The sequence below is a fragment of the Rattus norvegicus genome, chromosome 8 (genome assembly GCF_036323735.1).
Source record: "Rattus norvegicus strain BN/NHsdMcwi chromosome 8, GRCr8, whole genome shotgun sequence".
Lineage (NCBI taxonomy): Eukaryota > Metazoa > Chordata > Mammalia > Rodentia > Muridae > Rattus > Rattus norvegicus.
Window position 1 is genome coordinate 51,943,157 of NC_086026.1, and position 25,650 is coordinate 51,968,806.

General features: G+C 49.7%; 1 protein-coding gene across 7 annotated transcripts in view; it reads right to left on the bottom strand.

Moving 5' to 3' along the window:
- Positions 1–25,650, bottom strand: part of Grik4 (glutamate ionotropic receptor kainate type subunit 4) — a 426,707-nt gene that overhangs the window by 141,112 nt on the left and 259,945 nt on the right. For all 7 annotated transcript variants that reach the window (XM_063264893.1, XM_017595455.3, XM_039080793.2 and 4 more), the window contains 3 exons: positions 16,108–16,205; positions 11,921–12,086; positions 742–920 (listed from right to left, as the gene is read on the bottom strand). In XM_063264893.1, the coding sequence (XP_063120963.1) occupies positions 742–920; positions 11,921–12,086; positions 16,108–16,205 (443 nt within the window). The remainder of the gene's footprint in view (positions 1–741; positions 921–11,920; positions 12,087–16,107; positions 16,206–25,650) is intronic.

The following is a 25,650-nucleotide window of genomic DNA, read 5'->3' on the forward strand; positions in this document are numbered from 1 at the left end:
CCAGGAAGACCCAAGAGCAAGGCCTGCCTTCTGAAGCACATGCTTAGCCCAGGGACTGGTGCCAGGTGGCACCTCAGCTGGCCCCTGCTGCCAGCTGTCCATGTGACCCTAATTACCTGATCCCCGCCCTCCCCCCCCCCCCCGATACCTACCTCTCTGACAAAGCTCTATGGCCATGTGCCTATGTCTGCTTAGATTATCATGAGCACAGCAGAAAGTGGCTGCCCTGGGGGTGATGCTCCCACTAGGTATATTGTGCCCTGCTTCCCTGGTCTCTAACAGCTGATAACCTCCCTGACTTATCTTCTTCACCTGCATGATGAAGACAACAATGTACTCGCCTCTCGTCACCTTGGAGAGGGCTGTGCTGTGGAATGACAGAGAGGCACTTTGCAAGCTGTTGAAATACTGTCAGGGCTGAGGACAGGCTGACACTCGGCACCCTGCGTGAGCGGTGCTATATGTTCACTGTTTGACAAGTGCACCCACTAGAGCCTCTCAAGTCTGACTCTAGGTCCAACTGGTGTCTCAGCCCCACCAGGTGCTAAGTGTTTCCAAGTGACAGCATCATCCTGAGCCTTCTCTCTGGAGGGGCTGTTGCCTACGGTAACAGAATTAGACCAAAGGGATCTGCATTCAGATCCATCCCAGGGGCCAAGAGACAACCATAGCTCAAGTCGGGAAAGACAGAGTAAGCAGAGTGAACCATTCTCCTAGCACCCACCCCAGCCAGGCTCCCACCTTCAGGAGGATGGTGTGCGACATGGAGGCGTTGGCATGGATGATGATAGTAGCTGTCTTGTCATCCCGGATCTCCTTGAGGAGCGGAGTGGGGTCCCGTGTGTCATCCAGCATCCGGACCGACAGTGTGTCCTTGGAGATAAGGAATTGCCGGAGCAGCTTCTCCAGGTTTAAAAGGCCTGGAATGGGAAGGAGGGGGGAAGCCCCTGAGGGTCTGCAGAGCCGTTTCCACAGACACTCACAAAAAGTGGGCCACATGGTGACTCAGCGCAGCTCAGAGGCAGTGCCCTGAGCTTTAAACCCCAAGCAGGTTTCTCTGCCCCTTGAGCTTCAGTTATGCTAACTCTAAGGAGCACCTAGAAACTCCTATCAGCTCCCCAGTTGTCCTCTAGTTTTAGAGTAGAACCTAAGGCCCCTTCAGGGATGCAAGGCCAGGTAAGGGAGCCCCCCAGTCCTTCTTTGAAGCACTGTGCCCAGTGTCTGAGAGCTGGATTCAGAGAGCAGCAGGCCCGGATTTCTTTCCCCACTTCCAGATCCTTCTCATGCAGCCGGTTGTCTAGTCAGCTCCTCTAAGAAGAATGAATCCTAACAGCAGACAGCTCCCAGGGTTGCGCGTGCATTAAATGATGCACTGTAAGCTCCCAGGTGCTCAGGAGAACCCAGAAGTGTTCCATCAAGCTCCATCAAGAAAAGCCTTTGTTTCTGTTTTGGTGGTGGCAAAGCAGTTCCCTCAAGATCCCAAGGCCCAAGGAAGAGTCCTAGCAAACCCTTTTGAAATTCATTAGAGCCCTGTGGCTGCTCTAAGACGAGGTATTATCCTGATCATAAAAGAAAAGGCTTTGAACGGCAGCAAGCCTGGACTCAGAACTAAACAGGGAAAGGAGACCCTGGGCTAAGGCTTCTCCCCTTCCCCTCCACCCCCAGCTAGTAGATGTCAGGCATCTTGGTGTGAAGAAACGATTCAGAATAACAATGTGCGATTCAGAATAACAATGCTGAGACTCAATGGGTTTAGTTCTGTCTGTCCCTACCAAGGCAGGCCAGGGGGAGGGCAGAAGTGTGGCAGGAGAGCCATCTCCCCAGAGCCAGTAGTCCTGAGTCTGGTAGAAAGGTACCTGCAGGCATTTGCTCACAGAGCAATGACAGGAGAAACGTTTATCAAAACTTATTATGCTCTGGCTAATGTACTACATTTTTTACATGGCTTATCTTATGTAAGTCTTCATAACAATGCCGTACAGCATTAGAACTCCCGAGTTCCAGGAAGAGTGGGAAGCAGGGAGGTAAGGAACACACCTCATGCTGTGGGCAGTAAAAGGACGCTGATTTCTACCACTGTACGTTCTCTATGCCAGCTTCAGCGCTGGCTGACACAGTCAGTTCAATTCAGAGGGGCCATCAACACAGCCCATAAAGACTCTCTCCCGTACCATCCTGAGGTTCAGGGGCAGTTGGCATCATTGACAGGTGGCACCGAGGAACATCCACTCAGTCCTTCTGTCACAGAAAATGGAGTGACTTGCGCGGTCACACATGCGGGGGACACAGCTGAGACTAAAATTCCCACTTTCTAACCTCCACCTGACCCTTAATCCAGGAGACCACATTGCCTCTTGGAAGAAAGCAGGTAGCAGCAGGTACCGTACCTACACAGCTCCCCAGGGACATGGACAGACGTGCATTTAAAACCTAAGTGTGGAAGCCAACACTCAAGTGTGTTTGTTTTGTTTAACAATAAAAGCGGTTTCGTTTCATTTTGTTTTGTTTTGTTTTTGAGACAAGGAACCAGAGTGAGAACTTGAGGACCTGTATGATAGAGGAGAAAGCTGGGAAGGTGTGACTCCCTATTGTTCCCATGTCTGTGTCCTGCCCCTCCCCCACTACTTTACCCCAAATCTTGAGAAGGTCCCCCTGGGAGCTGCCTGGTGAGAGATGTGGACTGGAATAACTGTGGAATAACTTGCTTCACAAAGAGGAGTTATGTGGTGTATGGTGGTCTGAATGAGAATGGCCCACATGGGCTCATAAGCTTGGTCCCTAGCTGGTGGAATGGCTTTGGAAGGACTAGGAGGTGTGGCTTTATTGAAGGAGGTAGGTCACTGGGGGCTTTATGTACACAGATGGCAGGCAGACACAATGGATCCTGCCCTCGGAGTGACCTGAGTGGATTTAGACTGCTGTGGGAGCAGCCTCTTTTTGTCCCAGCTGCAAGACGGAGAGAAGGAATACTGCATGGTCCCCACCAGACACAGACCTGTCTTCTGCCCCAAAAGGCACTGTTCTCACCAGGAGGTCAGGGGGGCACAGAGATGGCACTCCAGGGTCTCAGTCAGGTCCTAGACATTGAGTGATCACTGAGGCCAGAAGGATTAAAATGGGAAAGTTGAGTGAACCCCAAGGGCCTGGTCTGTAGCAATGAGAATCTTTGGAGGCTGGCTAGAAAGAGGCTAATTGTCTCCCAACCCAAAATGCACGAGATGGGCAAAGCCATTCAGTAGAGTGAGACCTGGAAGCCCAGAGGAATACAGCAGGAGGGTGGGCAGAATGGCCAGGCCTGACAAAGGTAGCCCAGAGACCCATCATCCCTTTCATCCTGGCAGGGACCCTGGGCTCTTGGGGAAAGAGCTCTCCAGGCTTCTGACACACCAGAGGCCCTGCTCCAATTAATCTGTGGCCTCTAACCCCTCAGCTGCTCTGTGACCCTTTTTTTTTTTTTTCCGGAGCTGGGGACCGAACCCAGGGCCTTGCGCTTCCTAGGCAAGCGCTCTACCACTGAGCTAAATCCCCAGCCCCGCTCTGTGACCCTTTAAACAGAAACAGTACATTCCTCTGCTTCACCCCACATTCTGTGTGCTAAGAGGAAGGGCTAGAGACAAGGGCACTGAGCACCCCTAAAGGTGTGCACCCACCCCCGCTGCCCCTCAGAAAACTATACCTTCCCCTACCTGGAGTGGTCAAAAAAAAAAAAAAAATCCCAACATTGAGGCTCAAACACAGCAAGGGAGCTAATGGAACAATGTCCTCAGTCCACTGTGCCTCCATGTCTGGGAGATCAGGGGCAAGGTTGTCAGTCAGTCACGCAGCACACCGTGGCGTCAGTCACCCAGATAGGCTTCTGCAAATCTTATTTTTGTACTTCCGCGCCTCTCCTCCTGAAGATGTCCCTCCTTTCTCTAGTCTTCACCCATCCCCCCACCCCAACACTTACAGGAGCAATTGCCCAGCGCCTAAATCATAGCCCCTGCTGATAAATCGCATAAAATATTTACTGGCATCCATAGTGCCCTGAATTTTCAATCCCGATAAGGCCATTGTCAGACGGAGCTACCCTAATCTGAAAACACACTGCACACACGGCTGCTGTGGAACACTGCGGCTTAGCAACACCACACACTGTACGCTCTAGTGCGCGTGTGTGTGTGTTTGGGGGGGGGGTTGCCCCTTGTGATCACATGCTTACTATATCACTGCCAAGCATCCCTGAAAAGGTGTGAGACCTAACACCATTATCCATGGAAGAGATCCAAATCAAGATTTCAAGCATGGTATGAGGGGGAGGGGTATAATGGGGAGGGTGTGGGGGAGGGCAATGTCAGTTGTCTCCTGAAATCACTGCTCTACATTTTGAAGCAGGGCCTCTCCCCAAATCAGAGGCTCACCAGTCCAGCTAGGATGATGCCCAACAAACCCAGGGGTTCTCCTGTTTCTATCTCCCTAGTGCCAAGATTATAAAGCACATGCCACTGCTCCCAAGTTTTTATGTGGGTTCCAGAAAACCCAAACTTGGGTCTCACACTGTAGCTACTAAGCTATCTTGCAAGCCCCTTAAGAATGATTTCCACTGAGGGCACATTGCTTCTGCCAATGGTAAAGGTAGGAAAATGTAAGTTAGGTCATTGTAAGTTGGGACCATCCAAATACAATGCTCTATACCTGAATGGTTCCCCTTGGGGGAGCCAGGGAACCCCTTCAGACACCTCTGCAGAGCCCTAGGAAACTGCACACTGTACATTGTACTTGCTGGACCAGATCAAGTTGGAAACTAGAGGAAGTAACTCCGAGGCCAGGGGACAGCAGTGCCTGGGAAGGCCTGTCACATTGTCTCCAGGTAGCAGCTTAAAGGAAGGGGTGCGGAGACATGGGAAAGGCAATCAGGAGACAGACTGCATTTTCAATTCACTGTCTAGAGAGGCATTGGGCTGCATGTGTGGCAGTTCCGATCCCTGGGAAGACCCTCTGTGGACTTTTCTCTAGGGAATTCAACTGTGGGTGGGAAGTGGACAGTGAGAAAGGCCGATTATCTCCAGCTCAGGGAGCCTCTGAGCCTGCAAGTCTAAACAAACAAAAATGTTTTAAAATAAACTTTGTATTTGTGTTGCCAAAACCTTTTAAAATTAACTCTGTATTTGTGTTAGAGAGAGAGAGAGAGAGAATATGCATGTTCTCACACATGTGAGCACACATGCTCATGAGGAGTTAGAGAACACTTTCTGGACCCCATGCTTTTTCTACTCCGTGGATCCTGGGGTTCCAGCTCAGGCCGGCATGCTTGTCGTTGACCCATCTCTCGGGTCTCAGAAGTTGGTACTTTTATTTCCAGGCCGTGGGAGATTCGCAGAAGAGAAAACACGCATTGCTTGGTAATGCTGGGCCGGGCACAGCCGCCATCACAGGGGTTAAACTCCACTCTCCCTTCAGGTTTCCACCACCCACACCCCAATCTTTCTCTCTTGTAGGATGGGGACAGAATGCTGGCCCAGCGGCAGGCCTGCCTGCCAAGGCTGGGCAGAGGAGCCTGGGGAACCCATTAGTTTCCATCAGGATCAAAGTGGATCAATGTGGAGCCCAATAGGCAGCTGCTCTGGGAGGAAGGGCATAGGCTGGTTTCCAGAACTAGAAGGCAGGGGAGGGGCCCGAGAGCCAGAGAGGACATCAAGGCTCTGAAAGTGGATCTAGAGTTGGTTAGAGACACAGGACAGGGGCATAGATGCTTGAGGAATGTCTCTGCAGGGGACACAGAATCCAATATCAAAACCTAAAAGCAGGGCCTGCGTAGATGGCTTAGGGTTTGAGTGCTTACTGCACAGAAGTTCCAAGTGTAGTGAGGAAAGCAAACCTCAAAAAAGAAAAAGAAAAAGAAAAGGAAAAAAAAACAGGTGAAGGTCTGTCAAGATGGTTCAGCAGGAAAGGGTGTTTGCTGCCCAGTGATGGCCTAAGTTTGATCCCTGGGACCTACAGGATCCCAGGATCCCTGGGAGAAGGAAAGAACTACCTCCTATAAGTTGTGTTCTCTCTCTCTCTCTCTCTCACCCTCTCTCTCTCTCTCTCTCTCTCTCTCTCTCCCTCCCTCCCTCCCTCTCCCTCCTCCCTCTCCCTCCTCCCCTCTCTCTTTTCTCTCTCTCTGTCTCTCTCTCATACACACACACACACACACACACACACACACACACACACACACACACACAATACAGTAATACATCAGGCTGCTGGAGAGTAGTTCGGTTGGTTGAGCTTTGCCCAGCTTGCAGGAATCCCTGGCTTCAACCTCCAGCATCATATAAAAGGAGCAAGGGACCTCATACCACGATCCCAGCCATCTGTTGTTAGAGACAGGAGGGTTGGAAAGTTCAAGGTTACCTCTGGCTACACAGTGAGTCTGAGGCCATCCTGTGACACATGCAACCAATCTCAAAGAAGAAAATACAAGTGCAGCTGGTCCCCTCTGCACTTCCCTTCCTCTGCTCCTCCACTAGCCGACTCCCTCAGTACAGCACTTGGCTGTAGGAAGTGCTGTCTTCCCAGGGAGCAAAGTGCTGTGAAGTCCTGGGGGAATCAGTTAGTGCTGGTGGACTGACCTTGGGGAGGACCTTGGGGGGAATGCAATATGTTAGATGAGTGTGATGTGGTGCCTGGTGCCCTTGACCCTGCCCAGTGCTCATCTTTCTTCCCTTGCCAAGTGTCAAAGCCAGGCTGCATGGCTGATAAACATTCTCTGTGGCACCAATTAATTTCCCTCTTTTTGCAGGGACGGACGGGGTCAGTTGGAGACTAGGTCTTTTCCTTATGTAACCCAGGGTGGCCTCAAATTCATCATCCTTCTCCTTCAACGTCCTGAGTGCCACCCCACCTAGCTGGAGAAACTGAGTCTCACCAGAGGAGGTGAGAGAACAGAGTGACTGGTCACTACACGGTGAGGGGCACATTTCAGATCCAAGTGTGGAAACAATGCCTTTCCCATGCCCCTGTCCTGTCCCATCTCACACCTGAGGCTGGCCCCGGGAACAGGGAGGGTGGAGAAGGCCGTGGAACTGAGGTGGAAGGGAAGAGGTCCACAAGAGACAGAGGTCTGGGTAGGTGTGGATCAAGCACAATTGTTCAGCTCCGGCACCTGGCTCCAACTGCACCACTCACATGCGGAGGTCTCTGTGCTCCCCATGTGTAGGAGAAGGTAGTCCTCACTCCTGTCTCTCCTGCGTGGATTAGAGGAGTAAGCAAGGCCAAGGGGGATGGGAACCATGTGACCTTGAAATTGAACGTCACCTCTCCTTTCATTCTGCATATAATAATATGGATAACAGAATCCATCATACACGGTCATTTTCACTTCTCCGGTTTAAACTGTAGGATGTAAATGCTCTGGGTAACGTCAAGGATCAAACCCAGGACCTGAGAACTTAAGGTTAAGATAATATAAACACTCCCGGCACAGTGCTCAGTACGCTGTAAATATCACTGGGTTATGGGGTTACTGTCCCCTCCCCAGATCAGCCTGTAGGTGCATGGTTAAGTCTATAACATTGTGGACAAGAGGCTTCTCACAGCAGCTCACAGAGAAAGTCCACTACTGCCCCAAATACTCTTTGAAAGCATGCTGAGGGGCAAGCCATAACGTCCACCTTGTCAGCCAGTTGCAGGGTACGATGACAGTCATCAAATTTGCATCATCCTCTGGGTGTGGGGACCTCCTCAACATCTCTGGCAACCGGAAAGAATGGCTCAGAAAGGCGGAGTGTCTGCTGAACATCAAACAACTCCTCTGGGTTACAACAGTGAGGTGTTCTCTCTCTCTCTCTCTCTCTCTCTCTCTCTCTCTCTCTCTCTCTCTCTCTCTCTCTCTCTCTGATGCATATGCTTTCAAGTAGAGGCCACTGGTTGATTTTGGATGCCCCTCAATCACTGTCCTTATATTTTGGGACAGTGATACTGGAGCTCAACAATTTGGCTAGACCGGCTGGCCACAGAGCCTCCTGTTTCTGCTCCTCCAGCATTGAGATTGCAACTGTCTACCACCGACTAGGTTTTTAAGTGGCTTATATGAGGATCTAGACTTGAGTCCCCATGGTTACATGGTGGCAAGCACTTCACTAACAACCACTTCATCCTCCCCAGCATGGTTCTCTTTCCCACCACCATCTTGCCTCTCTCTTAGACGACACTTCTTCCTATGACCATGACACGTGTGTTTCCATAGCCACCGTGGGAAACACAACTCCCCCTTGGAAGCCCTCTTCCAGCCAACTTCCTTTGGGTTCTGTGCGGATAACTAGGAGGGCCGTGGCAGGGCCACTCGAGACATCTCCTTAACCTTTTCAGAGATAAAACTTAGAGACTTTCTGACTTTTCTTTCCTCGTTAAAGAAGAGTAACGTAATTCACCATGCCTGGTCCCAAACCTGCTTATTAAAATAAAACCTCCTTCTGGGAAACAGGAGCATGCATGGTCGGCTCCCTGTGGAATGATCCCCGTTATGCGATTCCGAGGTGGAGAAATAGAATTAGATTCCTGTTCCTAATTCCACCCTCAGTGTCTCTTGGCCCAGCATTAATAAGGAAGACGGAAGAAGGTCTCACCCAGAGCTCCGAGCCACAATTCCCTGCAGCCCCTCATTTTCTCAGCCTTTGATTAGATTTTTAATCTTCTCTGCCCTTGAACTTCTCCAGCCTGCCCCACCTTCCTTCCCCTGGCCTGGTGGGTGGGGAAAACCTAGTGAATTCTCTAAGCACATTATGCTCTGGCTGGAGGCCCTGAGCCTGTGTCCAGACATCCATGAGTTTTCCAGACCCTGGACTGTATTCAGCCACCCTCCTCCATTTTCCAGGACAATGGGGACCTCTGCTTCAGAAGTCTCCATTCCTGCCAGGCAGAGCCTACACTGAAACTGCTGCCTGTTGACTGTGTGCACAGATGTGGGGAGTGGGAGGATGGGACACTGAGTGGTGAGCCCCAGCCTGAGCTAGGAGGACCTGAAGAAGAATCCTGACTTTGCCATGATAAGACCTTAAAGTCCCTTAAAACGAAACAAAACACCCAATGTTGTTTTCTCCACTTCAGCATGCCTGAGAAGGGGAGGATGTGCCAGGATCCTAACGGAAAGGGTGCTGAGCTTGGAGACAGCAGTATCCATCTAAGTATCAGTGCAGACTTGATGTTTCACATGCACCCAAGCCACAGACTTCCTCAGGCCCCATAAGAGCTAGAGGAGAGAGACAGGCTCAGTGTCTAAGCAGGTATAATAAGATGGACCATGGCTTAGACACAAGAAAGAATTTCCTGAGGGGTGGGTGAGCTCTTGCTAACTAGCACCGAGGTAGACTTCGAGACAACTTTTGCCTCCAGATATTTCCGACAGCCTTTTCCTCTAGCTCTTAAAGGCCCTGCTGTGTAAGTCCCATTAGAGTGTCTTTGTCACAATCAATTCCCAGAATGGGGAGGGGGGCTCGATTCTTGGACATCGCTCATTGATGCTGGGTACTATATACAGAGGGCAGAAAGACAGCACCCCCCAACCACATTCCACCAACTATTAGCGTACTGTGGACTACCAGATCGTCATGAGGCTTTGGGGAGACTATTTGGAGAGGCACGGGCATCTTGGAATGACCACGCCAAGTCGAAGTGTGAGTTGCCACAAGAGGGGGAGAAGAGGATGACGGTTCATTTTCTATTCACTTAGCTCTTTCTATAACCACAGAACTCTTTGGCCATACTCATTCACATCAGAGCAATGCTGTCCCGCAGAGCTTTCCGCACTGCTATGCTATTCTGTCTCAGCGCTCACCAGTGGGTGGCCAATGGCTACAAGTGACTGCTGAACACCTGAAGTGAGGACAGTGAGACTGAGGGGTTTAGTGTAAATTTATCTTATTGCATTTTTTAAAAATAAACTGACTCTTGCTCTGTGGCCTCTGATGGCTTCCATCTACAGCAAGCCTCCTGTCTAAGGTTACAGAGGAGCACGGCCACACCCAGCTCTGAACATTTCATTTTCCTTAGTTCAGATTTGACATTTCAATGGTGAAAAGTGACCTGGGACTCCTGCATAGGTCAGCTCTGAACCCAGTTTGACAAATGCAAAGGAAAGGCTGGTAACACAAACTACTTTCCAGGAAACCTGGATTTAAGCCTCAACTCTACCACTCATTAGCTATGGGACTCGAGACAAGGGCAACTCTTCCCTGAGTTCTTTCCTCGTTTGTACTGAAGAGACTTGATGTCTGTCTGCTCAGCCCTTGCCAAAGCCCTTCAGTGAGCCTCCAGCCTGAGAACCCTAACACACCCCATTCCCTACAAAGTCACTTTCTTGTATGAGTTGCTTCAGTGCCCATGTTGACCGACAGTGAGAGGAGCTGGCGTGTTCTTGCGCGTGACCCATGTGCGAGCCTTCACAGGGCCTTTTTGCTGGAACCCTTCGGAACCAGCAGATAAGACCAGAGATAGGGATTTCCTTCTTCAACTGCCTTCGTTTATCTCTTATAGAATATCCATTATTCCTGAAGTCAACTCCTCCTCAGTCATAGGACCAGTATCTCTTCTTTTGCTTTCCTCTCCCTTGGCCTGCATCTCTCTTCCCTGTTAACCTAAGTCTTTTGGATCTTTCCAGGTTCATCTGAAGCCCCACCTAAGCCTGGACACTTTTCCTGGCATCCCTGGTTTCAGAGAATCTCCTCTCGTGAGCCACAGGGCTCACCTGACACTTAGCAGTTTGTCAGGGGACAGCTCACAGTGCAGGCAATGGCCCTTCTTGGTGTCCACTTTGGGCTCTGAAAGAGCTTGGGTTGTCTGGAGACCTGTTTGGTTCTGCTGCATAAGGTTTAGGACAAGGAGTGAGTCACTTTACCTCCGAGTCTCAACTTCCTCAACTTGGAAACGGGGACTGCCATGGCTTTCAAACCCCTGGCTGGTTGCAATAATTAGGTACAGATAAAACATATGGGAGATCGGGCTTTGCTGAGTAGACAGAAAAGCTGGAGGATGGACACAAAAGTGTACTTGTGGAGGCAGTCAAGGGTAAGGTGGGCTGAAGTGGGTACTTCTGACCTGTCCCGTGGTTTTGTTTTTAGATATTACTTGGATTCGAGGATAGAGGGAGGCCTTGCTTAGAGCAGCTCAGACAAGTCCAAGACGGGTCCTGGCAGAAGAGAGCACGCGTCCATAAATGAGCACAGCCCATGGCGACCCGCAGGGTAAGGAACAACTTGCATTGCTCACCTCCGCAGGTGACATGCTAGGTTCAAGCACTGGCCACCAGGACACACAGAGGCCAGCATCTAAACCGACAATAGGCAGGTATATGAATGCCACCCGGGCTCCACGAACACACATGTTTGCTGACTCAAATTAGCTAAATCTCATAAACACTGAATCTACGTCTCGAAATTGTGTGCGAGACGCAGAAAATGCATTTCCAAACCCGTGTTTGCAGAAAGAGAAAAGAGGATGCTTTATCAGGGATTGACCTTGGACCTTGTTCCATCAGCAAAACCTGCTCTCCGGGGGAAGATACTCTTCAGCTCATCAAGTAGAAATGCATTCAATTTTGTGTTCCCACCTCTCTCTCTCTCCCTCTCTCTTTGTATCTCCTTAACAATGAGGCTGAAAATGTGGGAATTGAGTTTGCAGATACAAAAGGACTTGGCAGTTGGCCAGTCTCTCTGCAGCCTAGTTCCATGCCAAAGGGTGCTTATGGGCACTGTTTCTCTTTTACACATGGGGGGGGGGGCGAGAGAGAGAGAGAGAGAGAGAGAGAGAGAGAGAGAGAGAGAGGATTGCATGTGTTTATTATAGTGAGAGTAGAATCCTAGAGACACCCCCTTCCTGGTTTGTTGCAGGTGCCCACAGCTTGGCAGAAATAAACAAGACCGGCCCGTCTGGCCATGGAGCGAGCCCGGGGAATACGTACATTCTGCTTTGGCACAGATGAGGCAGGCGGTGGTGCAGTTGAAGAAGTTCAGGATCCCAGCCACAGCCACGCTGATGTCGGTGTTGCTGGGGTGAAGGTTCAGGGTGGTGAATCTCTGGAGTTGGAACCTGACAAACTCCTCTGGGGCCACTTTGAAATGAGGGACCTGGCAAGAAGAGAAAGAGAGAGAGAAAAAAAAAAAGACAACAAGGAGAATCTAGATCCAGAATGACAGAGAGATGGAAAGCAGGATGGGTGACCCAGGCTGTGCCTCAGCAGAAGTCTTCTTTTGCTGAACACCATTGAAAACGCACCAAGAGAAAAGCAGCATGCAGGACCTGGGCTCCAAGTCCATGGGAGTACGACATGGTAGCATCCCTGGCAAGACCCGGAACAAGTCACCCTTTGGCTAGAGACATACACACACATACACACACACACACACACACACACACACACACACACACACACACACACATATTCTGTAGAGTACGGGTGCAATCACTCTTGAAGTCCTTACAGTTTATTATCTGTAGCTAATAAATTGGAGCAGAGATGTCAAGAAGAGACACCCAGTTCCCTATACATTAGAGAGGAGGTTTTCAGTACAACCCAACAGAGCTGGTATACAGTCGTTTCCAGAAAGCTCTCTGGGTAAATCCCAGGGGCAGGGGGGCAGACAGTGATCCTGAGGGTCACTCAGAGCCTCTGAATGGAGCCAGATGGACAGACACCTGCTCTAGATTCATCAGAGCAGTGTTGGCTTCCCGCCACGTCTACCAGTGATGTTTCTAGAAGGTGCCATGTTCCTTCTCTTGGCTGGGAAGGAGATATTAAGAGGCACCAATGGTGGCTTTATTGACAGCTTAAGCTATTTGGTAGGTAATAGGGAAGTTAAATCGCAATAAGCTGCCATCCACCTTGATTTTATTCAGACGCTCTCATCTCTGGTGCTCAGAGCTGGGAGAGCGGAAACGGAGCGTGAGTCGGTACCGATGCGAAAGCAAGTGAGATTGAAAGTGGACAGCAGGAAGGATTTCCTGATGATGGGGTGCTTGGCTTCTAGAATGGATTAGTCAGATGTGATTACAGTTTTCTTTGCCTGGCTTTGCTCGGAGGCTCTGCTACAGGGGTCTGGGGATGACGCTGTGATGGTCTCTATAGGACTCTACCATCTTATCCTTTTCTGATTTAGAGAGAAGTCTGCCAGAAACCAGCTCTTCAGAAATTGAGATGGGAAGAGAGCAAAGATCTAGTAAAATCCGAAGAGAAAATTACCGAATTCAAGGAGGCTTAGTCCCTGACCCATGGACAGAACACAACCATTTTTTTTTCCCCAAGCAGGGACTTCATGGTGCAGAATTGACAAAAGCCTGAAGTATGGAGGGGTGGTTCTCAAGATGAGAGCTGACCCAGTGTATTTCACCGCGTGCTTTCCTCCTGCCTGCATCTTGTATCCCACACAACCGATCTAAAGTGAGTAGCACGTACACCTTGAAGGCAGGAGAGGTGACAGATGAGAGGAAGGGCAAGGCTGGGATGGGCCGGGTGCCCTGGCTCATTCAGATCCAGACACTGGAGTCTCTGGCCTGACTCCCCCTGTGTGACTGGCAGCCCACTGAGCTTCTGTAGCAGCTGGACAAAAGAGCTCTGCCCATTACCACCCCCACCCCACCCCCAGGGTGAGGAGTCCTTGGAGACATTGATGAACTCATAGCTCCCAGCCCTGGATCTAAGGAGGGGTCCTTCATTTGGGGAGAAGAATAGGTGGTTTTTGGAGTCTGCAGACTGTTTTGCCTCCAGGTTCCATTGTGTGATTCAGGAGCAAACCATTTAACCTGGCTAACCTCCATCAAAACAGAGGGGACCTCGGGTGTCTCTGAGAGTCCAGGAAGAGAGAATGTGATTCGGTGTCAAGAGCGAACCAGCCCAGAAAACCCGCACACAGTCAGTGTGTGGACAGTGCCTAACTTCTCTCCCTTCTCTCTTCTCTAATTGTAGAAGTTTCCAGAGGCCCTTATCTCTGTGTAAGGGGGAGTGGACACAGTGTTCCATCACTAGCAGGGGCCTCTGGAAGGCTGCTAGAGAGGCAGCCAGCTGCTTGTGGCCTGGGCAAGGGTAGCTAGGCCTTGCCTGCTGGTTTGCTCTCTTTCTTGGAGAAAAATCAATCCCTGATTGATTCATGATTGCAAATCCGTCCCAGGAAGTCACCACAGTGGGGCTGAGGGGAGAGCAGGAGGCAGGAAGCAGCCAGCCATGGGGTCTCAGAAATATTAGCAGCATTTAAAGGGCTGGAGCCCACGGCGAGGACTCCATGGCTTTTCACCAGAGTCAGGCCTCATAAAATATTAACCAAAATGCATAATCTGAGTGGCAGGCAAGGTCGCTCTGGAAAGAACATGACCAGACAGAGGAGAGGTAGCTGCCTGGCTGCTGTCTGGGCAGTGCCTCCTGACTGGACTGTGCAGGACGCTGTAAATCAGTGGCTCCCGTGGTGGCCCCTGTCCTGAAAGGTCACACAGTGTGGAGGATCTCTCAAGCCAATGTGAAACAACTCCATCTCCAAGACAGGGCTCTTTGGAGTGGGGGCTGGGGGAGGAGAGCAGGGGCCAGTGAAGGGAAGGGAGTATGGTAGAGAGAGGGAGAAAACAGAAAGGAAAAGGAATTAGCCAAAGAAATGTGGGAGCTCAAACGCTGGCAACCTAGCTGGGTGGAGATCAGAGAGCCAAGGCTAGAGTAACAACCTGCCACAAGCTTGACTGTTACCTGAAGCACAGCGAGAGAGATTTAAATTAAACGTCAGCTCCTGGCTGAGCCCGTGAAACACTGTGGCAGGACAGAAGTGACTTTGTGGTCTGAGCTTGCCTAAGAAGCATCTTCAGGGTTAACTGAGCATGGGGGCGGTGTTCTGAAGGTCGGTGAGAAGCAAATCCAGCCTTGGAGCAGGGGTGGCGAGGACCATAAAATGCTTAAATGTAACAGTTCTGAGAGGAGGTTATCTCACAAACCCTGGTCACGGCATCAAGGGGTCAGTTCCAGGAAGCTGGGTAGACAGAAGCCTGTCTGTGATTCCCCCACTTTGGTAAGGGTGGTTTGCTGTGGGGATGTTAGGCCTTCTCTGAAGGAGCAACTGGCTATTCTTCCGCCTGCCTCAGACGCTGCTGGAAAGCCAAGCCTCAGGTCTCTAGCACAGACCTGAGGAGGAGGTGATGCTGCCTCCCTATCTTCCCCCCAGAGTCCAAGCTCTTTCTTCTTCCTACATAGTCATTCAGAAAGGCTTTGGGACAGAGGGAGGCTGGTGCAGGGCAGGAATGGGGGTGGGTGGAGATGTGGGGGTATAGGAGGTGTGGGGGTGTTGGAGTAGGGGGTGTGGGGAGTGTGTGGGATGTGGAAATGTGTGGAGTGGGGGTGGGGAGTCGGGAGTAGTGGGGTGTGTAGGGGTGTAGGGGTGTTTGTGGGGGAGGGGGAGGAGAGGGGGGAATGTTGTCCTCTTGCCCGCTGTCTTCTGGGCATGTATTTGCAGGTGGAAGACCGGCAGCTTCTAAAGGGGCCATGATGATGCCTTCAATCGGCAGGCTCTCTAAAGTGCAAGTTGCTAGGAAACCTGTCTCCCATCCTGTCTTTGTCCCATGAACCGGAACCAGAGGACGTGGCCTCCAGACTTTGGGTCTGGAGAGACTCCAGGCAGAGGTCATACCTGAAGACCAGCATTCCGCTTGGAAGGGCAAAGGCAGGAATGAGGAAAACAAAATAAAATCTCTTTCCCATCCACTTAGAAGGCAGAGGCCTTTGCGTTTTATTTCTCGCAATAAAACGGAGCAGAGCCTTCTTCCTCCCAAGGCGCTCTTCCCCAGAATCCCAAATATCAGGCCACCAATACACTGCCTACACTGACCTCGGTGAGGAACTCAGACCTCTGCCCCCTTAGCCCCATGGTAGAGCACCAGCCCCATCTCTGCATCAGAGAGGTCACCGCAGGCCCTGTCCTGGAGCACTAAGGCATTGAGCTTATCTTAGAAATCCTGTTACCAAATCCATCTTCCCGTCACTTCGGAAGAGGACATGTCCCCCAGGGGCCATTCTACCTCACATTTGCGTTGATGATGTCCTTAACGTCTTGGCCTCCTTGGGCACTTCCTGCATTCAAGGATCTACAGGCACCGTTGCCACGGCAGTTCCACACTCACCTCCTTCTCTCCACAGATGTTGCTGATGATGGAGCTGGAGGCTGGGCTGGACGACGGTCCCAGGACAGCGACCACTCCCTTGGGGAGGATCTGACACACTGTGGCCAGGGCAAAAACAGGATCAGGAAAGAAAACAGCGCTCAGATGGGGCAGCCGAAGCTCTGCCTTGACTAAGTCCTCAAATCATCACCCAACACTCACCTTCCTCCCACGCCAACCCAGGCTCCTGTCTGTCCCTTCTAAACCCAAGTCCCTCCTCTCCCTGGCCTGCTAGGCTCTCTAACAGTTTTATTAGTGTTTATGGACAATATTAAACGAAGAAATGACCCAGGTTATGACAACATATGGGGGTATAAATTGTCCAAGCCATCACCAAAGAACAGAGGAAATAGTGAATCCAAGGTGCCCCCCCGCCCTGTCTGGTCTGCAGAGTGCTGGGGAACACAGCTGCTGCAAAGGTACGAGGTCTAGGTGGTAGCCAGCCTTCCATGTCTTAACACCTCAGATGCAAAGACAGTTGAGGAAGAAGAAGAGCAGACAGTCAGGCTACCGGGGCGGCTGAGAGATGCCGGCAGAGAGGTGAAAAGCAGGCTATGGAAGTCAGAGGACGCAGGTGTGTGTGTGTGTGTGTGTGTGTGTGTGTGTGTGTGTGTGTGTGTGTGTGTGTGTGTGTGTGTCTTTGTAACGTGGACACTAGAAGTCATCCTATGCTGCCCCCCACTTTAATTTCTATGACAAGGTATCTCACTGAACCTGGGTCTTACCTTCTGGCTAGCCTGGGTAGCTGTGCAGTGAGCCGAGAGGTCCAGCTATCTTCCTTACCCTGCACTGAAGTTGCACATGTGTATAACTATATCCAGAATTTCTGTGGGTGCTGGGGATTCAAACTCAGGTCCTCATGCTTGTGTAGCAAGCACTTAGCCCATTGAACCATCTCCCTAGACTCACTTGCTCACTAGACTGCAAATCCCTTTTGGCCCGGTGACCTTTGATGTCAGGCACAATGTTTTCTAGGTAGAATCCCAGATTGGATTCATGACTGGATGCGGAATGATGGGGTCTGTGGTCAGAAGAGGAAGGGAGAATCAAAGTTTCGGAGTGCTAGAGACTGAGGTGGCAGATAGGAAGAAACAAGGGAACAGAAAGAGTCAAAGATCATTCTCTGCACACATCAACGATGCCAGAGCCAACATACCACCCTTGGCTTCACACAGAGGCTCAACACTGCAAGATCCAACATTGCAGCCCCAACCGAAACCCCAGCTCCACACACATTGCCTGTTGTGAGGAAAGATTGCCTGTTGGTTTGTGGAGGAAGACACCAAGCCATGCCTGAAGTCTGGAGAGAACCCTAACCATCAGCCACAAAAGCCATGGGACCAACTGCATGGGGTGCAGGCACCAGGGGAGGACTCCATGGTTCAAATCACAGAGTTGTGGTAGCCATTTGAACTTCGGGTCTTCCATATCCTCTTCACCTGTGGCCTCCAACATCTTAAAGCTGCAGAAGACTCAACAGTACTAAATATACCCATCCCCAGGGATGTACAGTCTGGTGACCAGGCCCAACCTTGAATGAGCCTCAGAAGTCTTCTCAAGCCTTCAGTATAGCTCCCCCTGCCTGCTGGACGCTCTCAGTATCATCCCCAGCATGGCAGCCTTCAAGAGGAGTCCTCCCTCCTGATGTTAAGTGACACATAATAGGTCAAGGTCAGAGTCAGCTTTGGGCTTCAAGCCCCTGGCCCCGTTCACTGTACAATCTGATTCTCTCCAGCCATACCTTCCCTCAGCTCTCTCCTCCATAACTACAGCACCTCCATGCTTACAGAGGTCTCTCTCCCTCTCTCTCTCTCTCTCTCTCTCTCTCTCTCTCTCTCTCTCTCTCTCTCTCTCTCTGAGCCTACCTTGTTCTACTGCATGTACTTTTGTCAAGATCATCACCACCGGTGACTGGTTCTCATCTGACTCTCTTTCCTAGCATATGACAAGCTGGTGATGCTATTCCTTGTGCTATTCCTTGGATTTCATAACTCTGTCTGGCACTGCTTCTCATTTAGTTCTCTGACATTCTCTCTCTTGGCTAATGGTTCTTTCTTATTTGCTTAATCCAGGTTTTACCTATGCCTTCCTCTGCCTGAACAAGCTTATCCTTGCTGCATTTGCCCAGGTGACCCTACCGAATGGCTTATATCTTGAGTACAAAATCACGTTCCAAGCACCTGCTGGTCTTAGCCAAGGCACCTGCCCTCTGGCACTTCTTACTCAGTACGGCAGAGTTGAGTGTAGAATGAGCATGGACTCTGTTGCCGAATGGCCTGGGTCTGAGAGGGCATCAGACTCCCTGTAGTAAGAATTGCAGATGGTCGTGAGCCATCCAGCATACATGCCAGGACTCAAACTCAGGTCCTCTGCAAGAGCAGCAAGGGCTTTTTCCTGCTGAGCCATCACCCCAGCCCTCCAAATGTATTAATGTTTAAAGTTGGCCACAAAGTGATGAGTTTCATTATGGCATTTCCACACAAATACATCATCCTTTTTTAAATTCATCTGTCTTCCCATAATGTGTCCTCCATCTTCCTCTGTCATCTCTTGCTAATCCTCTTCCTCCCCCTAAGGAAGATTCATTTTATTCCTACTTTACAGCTGTGGGAATGAAGGTGTAGTATATAAGTAACTCATTCAAGCTCACATGGGTAATACATGGCTGATCCAGTCTTGACCTTAGACGTCCATCTGACACCAAAGCTCATGTTCTTAACCACTGGGTTTTACTTCCCTTAGTTCCTGGAGGTCAAAGCTATAGTCACTCTTGATTCTCCCTCACCTTCCCTTTCCCTAGGCTCTGCCAATCTGACCTCACCTCCTAAGGGTTCTGTTTCCAGGGATCTCCATTTACAATCCTTTCTCCATGCTGCAGGGTAAGCCATAATCAGAAAACCTCCTTTGGTCTGTCTTATGTATCCGGGCACCCTTCAGCCCTTAGAGTAGTAACACAGCAAGGAACCACGGCTTAGCTAGACTTCTCAGGGGAAACTAGAAATAAACTAAATGTTTAACCATCAAGGAATCGTTATAAAGAGTGGGCCATATGCCCAAATAGAACTGCATTTAGGTATTTAAGATGTATCTGAACAGTTAATAATAGCATTATGATTATTTATATAATAATATTAAGAGAATTAAGTATGATGTAAAATTATATGTGCATCTACATGAAGCTCATGCTAAGCCAATACTGGAGCTAGTTAGGTATTGAAGAATGGGCCAAGGAAGATATGATTAGTGCCAACATTTACCATGGCCTACTTAGAGAACATCTTAGGGATGGATTTATGTAATTCTAAAGCAACCTGATGAAACAGGTACAATAGCTAGCATCTTCACTTTACAGACACCAAAACAAGACAAGGAAACTAAGGAATAGATTGTAGATTGGACAGCTCGACCCCTGGCCCTGGGACCAACTCCTAAACCACAGCCTTCCACGGAGAATGGCAATTAACTGGAATGTTCTATGACACTGCCTTGGCAGTGAGAATGTTCTGTGGTTTTCTTCCTTTTTTATTTCTTCGCTCTCTATAATGAGCATGTATTCTTTTTATAATATGTTGTAAGGAATGTGATAAAAAAAAATCTCCCGATGACAAGTAAAATTTAAGAGGTCTGATCTGCCTGTCACCCTGCCTTTGCAGCCCCCGTGCCTCTTCTGGCTCTGTGCCTGACTCTGTCTGCCTCCTCCAGGCTCCCTCTGAGCCGTTAGCTTTGCCTAAATCAGCTGTTCCCTACCTGACCAGTGACCTGTGCTCTGTGACAAGCAGTCAGGGGTGGGAAAGGGTGAGTGTGTGTGTGTGTGTGTGTGTGTGTGTGTGTGTGTGGTGAGAGTAAGTGTATATGCATGTATGTGTGTGTGTTTGTGTTTGTATGTGTGTGTTAAGAGTATATATGTGTGCATGTGTATGTTTGTGTATGTGTGGTGACAGTGTGTATGTTCATGTGTATGTGTGTGTGTGGTAAAAGTGTATGCATGTGTATGTGTGTGTGGTAAGAGTGTGTATGTGTATGTGGTGAGAATGTGTGTATATGTATGTATGTGTTTGTGTGTGTGGTGAGTGTATGTATGTGGTAAGAGTATGTGTATATGCATGTATGTGTGTATGTGTGTGTGTTTGTATGTGTGTAGTGAGTGTGTGTGTGCATGTGGATGTCTGTGTGTGTTTGTATGTGTGTGGTTCGAGTGTGTGTGTGCATGTGCATGTCTGTGTGTGTGTTTGTATGTGTGTGGTGCAAGTGTGTGTGCGTGTGCATGTCTGTGTGTGTGTGTGTGTGTGTGTGTGTGCGTTTGTGTGTGTGTGGTGAGAGTCTGTGTGTGTATGGTGTTGCTGCTGCTGTTGTTCACCCCTCTCTGTAAGCCTAGCTGAACTGTAGCGTTTTCTTTGCAGTCAGTGCATGTCCTAAAGCACAGTGCATCTGCAGCACATGTGCCTTTGTCACCAGCAGAAGTTACCAATGTTTTCATATCCCATCGCAAACGTCATTTATATTCATGACTCGTTCAATCTTCTTCTAGTGGTTAACCCAATGCTGGGCTTGCCTATGAATACATTAAAAGAGCACAGATATTAATATATCACTATTAAAATATTTTCACTGCTTTTCTAAGTAATTGGTTTCCATGGTCAGCTATTTTATCTACTTGAAAAGACTTCTCTAAGATGGGGTTCTTTAGCACTCCCAGCCTGCCATGGTCTAGGCCCCTGTTCTTCTGCTTGGGAAACTCATATTGATCCTCCAGCACCCAGCTCCGATCCCACCCCAAGGCAACACAGCATCTCTGTCCTGCCTCTGAGCCAGCTGCCTGTAGCAACAAGGCAATTCCCTTATTCTCTCAGTGCCCAGCCGGCGTACGCCCCAAGCATACTTGTGATGGCTGCCAGCAGAGGGATTTTTTTTCCTAAAGATAAATCTTACAGAAGGTCATAATCCCAAATTTGGATGTGTTACCTCAAAGCAGGGTGGTAAAAATCTCATCTAAGTAGACAGACGTGTAGCTATTTATCAGCTAAGCAGCCCTAATCCAAAAATCCTAACTCGTATCAGGAACTTTTTGAGCACTGGCATGATGCTCAAAACACTTGAGACCTAGGATTTCAGATATAGTGATTATTAGGAATTCTCCTCTACGAAGGTCCATGCCAACAGTTCAAAGCCTCACTTTCTGGTCCCATGCATTTCATTCTGGGGATTTTTTTTCAACCCGTACAATGTGTGATTATTAAATACATTCATTTGCACATGGAGACATTCTTCACTGTCTGGCATATGTACCATGTGCACTTTCTATAGTCTCAAAATACACACATGCATGCACACACACACATGCACACTCACACTCTTACCACACACATACATACATATACACACACACTCTCACCACACACACATACACACAAACACATATACACTCTCACAACACACATACAAACACACACACACACACACATACACACATACATGCGTATACACGCACTCTGAGTTCTAAAGGTATCAGGAGCTTAGGGTGCTGGGCCTGCCCTTCTGAGCTCTCCAGACCCACATCCATTTATCCATTGACTTCAACTGGGTTATAAACTCTTGAGGGCATCGGGACATTTGTCCAGACCTGGGAGAAAGCAATTGCTCACCAGATGCTTGCTCTACTGAACTGAGGTGATCCAAGATGAGTCTCGAGAAATAGGATGGTCCTCCTATCAGTAGCACAGCTTGGGAATCCCTGAGGTGGATGGGGAACATCCACAAAAAAACCTTATCTCTAGAACTTCTGGGCCTGGATCCCACAGGCCCAAGCCACCAGAGTGAGGGCAATGAGTGGTTGGGAGGGCTATCAAGGAAGAGAAACAGATGCCCCTAACTGTTTCCAGGGGAGTGAGGAAGTGAGGATACAAGAAGATGTATGCGACACGGTCAGGACAACTGTTTTCCAGGCATCAGAGGAACCTGTTGGACCAGCTAAGAGCACAGAAGACCAGGAGGTGCTGATGCAGCCCCATGGAGAAGCGTCTCTGTGCCTTCTACGTCTGTCTAGGGAGCTGGGCATGTAGGAACAATGTAGGATGGTGAGGGCTGGCCATGAGGTATGTGGTCTAGAAGGGTTAATCCAGAGGCCACCGAGTGGAGGTCCTTGTCCCTGGTGAGGTAGCTCTAGATGAGCCACTCAGTTACCCTCAGGTGCCAAACATCCCAGTTTCACAGGACCTCTGAGCTGTGGGGCAGAAAACACTGGACATGACTCAGGTCCTGGAGAGCAGCATGGCGCAGATACCTCCTTCTTGCTGCATGCAGAACACATCAAGACGCCCCTACAATGAGGCAGCAACTGCCTCTGTTTACTCTGACACACAGTCTCCTTTGGCACCAAAGCTTTCAGGGATACCCCCTGTTCTTGTCCCCAAGGTGATCAGTGGGCCGAGTGAGGTGGTCTTGCTGGTTGAGCCAGGGAAGGCAGTGTGTGTGGGCTGAGGAGGACATCTCACCACACTGTCATGCTACACAGTGGGGCCTGGTTCCAGAAACCGCCACCGCCACCTCCTTCCCTAAGAGTCACAAACCACTGCAGAAGGCACAACGCCATTCCCTGGGGCTTCCCACATGCCAGGCATCCGGCTGGCAGGCACACCACCACTGAGAAGGAGCCATGAATCTAGGCTTCACAAAAATGGGTCAAAGTTGCTGAGAGTGCACACCAGGCCGTGCACTACTCCGAGTGTGTTAAATACTCCCATTCTCATACACCCCGCCCCCACTAACCTCAGGAAGGGAGAGTGTTGTGTATGCCCATTTCCAGAGAATTCTGATTCTTCTCCCACAAGGAATTGGAGAAATAAGACATGAGCTAGAGATATGGTAGAATCAAGGTTAGAATTCTGGGGCATACAGGTGACCCCAGCTCTGAATGTGAGTGTTGGTCTCTACTGACTTTCACATCTGACCATCAACTATGTCTGTTGTAGGTTCATCAGCCACTTCGCTCCATTGTACCCCCACTGTCCAGGCTCAAACCATTGCTCCGGCTAATGTACTATCTACTGGGGTGCTAGACCTCTTCACCTATGGAACATTTCAAGGCTTTGCCTAGAGTTTTATCGTCGGGCCAATGTCCTAGCTCTGATGTAAGCCCTGTCTGAGCCATTCTCTGACACCTCTAGAAGTCACCTAAGACTTATGTCACTTTGAAGAATGTGCACTCCTCAATTTCTTCCTTGAAAAAAATCAGGAGCCTCAATTACTTAAGAGGATTGGACCATATGGTTTCTGAGCACTGCCATTCTGTGTGTTTCTGAGTCCTCACTATGCACCTGAGCAGTAGTGATCTCAGACGGCAGAGCTGAGAATGTTTGCTGAATGACTCCTCACAATTTGCATGGCTTTCTAGCTTCTCGTTATCCTGACACTGTGCGTGTGTGTATGAGTGTGTGTGTGTGTGTGTGTGTGTGTGTGTGTGTGTGTGTGTGTGTGTGTGTGTTACCCACACATGCTCATAGAAGCCAGAAGTCAACCTTGGGACTTGTTTCTCAGGCACAATTCATCTTGCTCTGTTTTGAGGCAATGTCTCTTGCTTGGCTAGAACTCAGCAAGCAGTAGTCTAGGCTGACTGGCCACTGAGCCTAGAGAATCTATTAACCTCCACCCTCCACGAGCTGTAATTTACAGAGATAGCAAGCACTCTACCGCTGAGCCATCACTCCAGGTGCTTTGGATTGATTTTGAGGGAACCTGGAATCTGTGGAGTTCATGATCTCTAGCCTTCAAGAATCTTGGAAGCCTAGGAGGAGTGGACTTGCAGATGGAATCAGAATATATCAGACAAGTGTCCTGTGCCAGGAATGCTTGAGCCTTCCTTGGTCCCGGCTCCCTGGGAACCTTCTGGATATCAAGGGGAGACAGTGTGGACAGTGGATGATATGCTTGCCTCACCGAAACAAACAGAGGTGAGGGGTCGACAGGAAGCCTGCTTCTAGCTCTACAGTAAATTAAGCTTCAAACTGACTCAGGCTACATAGTGATTGAGCCTGGGGATATTTGAGTGGCAAAGGGGAGGTGCTCAGTTAAATCTAACACATTCGCCACAGGAGACAGAGCAATCTATGGAGCAGAGGGCATCCTAATCTGATGCCTCTTAGGGCCTCCTTGCAAAAAGGAAGGCTGTGATGGAGAGATGGCAATAAGATACAGTGGGTAGCTAGAAGGGCCAAGTGGGCTGGGGTGGGGGGAGGAAATGGCCTAATAGGTCTTGTCTGTTCCTTTCACTTCAGATCTCTGAGCTGTGCAGGGGAAGTTAGCAAATCAAATATCTGGAAGCCTGAGGCAGTGGTGGTAAAGGGCAGAGGTGGGGGGAGTCCCGTGAGTGTTGGTGGAAGCTTTGTAAGTGACCCTCACTTTAACTAAACCTACTGGATGAAAACCTGCCTATTTGAACCCAGACAGAACAGGGGTTGATTTTCCACATCGTATCTTCCCAGCTTCCGGGTTGGCTGTTAATTAATGCCCTGTGTGATACTTTCCCTCTCTGAGCTTGTGCTCGGCGGCGAGCAGACAACACTAGCATCTTCATCTTCGTTATACTCCCACTTCTTTGATCCTCAAAATAACCTCCACTTTCCTGGACTGGCTGGCCCACCCTGAGTGTGATTCATTAAGTGTGCGGGTATGTGGAGCTTTTTGAAAAGCGCCTATTACTTCAGTAAGACCAAATAGCCCTGCTGAATTGCTAAAGTCCCAACTTCAGTCACAGCCTTGACTCTGCACAACCAAATCCTTCACCGGCAGTCTTTTTCATCTCCTTGAAGCACAGTCTCTGGCCACAGGGTGATAGGTGAGGGGTTGGGGGAGTCATCCATGCAAATGTCTTCAATTAGCAATGAAAATCAGACCTGGACCACTAGCCCAGGGAAATCTCAGACTGTGGTAACAACCAGCCGCTGGCACAAAGTGACCCACCACAACTTTCAAAGGCTCAAAGCCGTCAGGCCCATCAAATTCAGGAAAACTGGAAAGAGACTGGGAACGTCCAATTATGCAGGATGTAGACATTACGCAGGTCACCTAACACGAGCCTCAGAGAGAGTGGAGCCTGCCCTCGGGGACAGCTGAGCTTTGAAACAGGATAGAAGAGGTGATGGTGAGGGTAGCGGAGGGGAGGAAGCATGCAAGGCTGAGGCAGGAGCAAAAGTAAACAACCAAAGCTCTATAGCTTGCTGAAGATCTGTGTGTGCACCCACCAAGGGGCATGTGTCACCGTTACTGTTGCATGGACCACTCTGATAAGACAACATGACTGTCACTATCATTTGACACATCAGCAAACCTAAGGCATAAAAATGGCCTTTCCACACCACACAGGTAGCACTCTGCTCGACCCAGTTCTCAAACCCACAACCCTGTCATGCCATTTAGACCCCTTCCTAAGTAGGGACCAGAGTGGCTAACCTTCTCCACCCTCAGGATCCTGTTCCTCAATCTACCTATCTTTTTTCCTGCATTGCTATG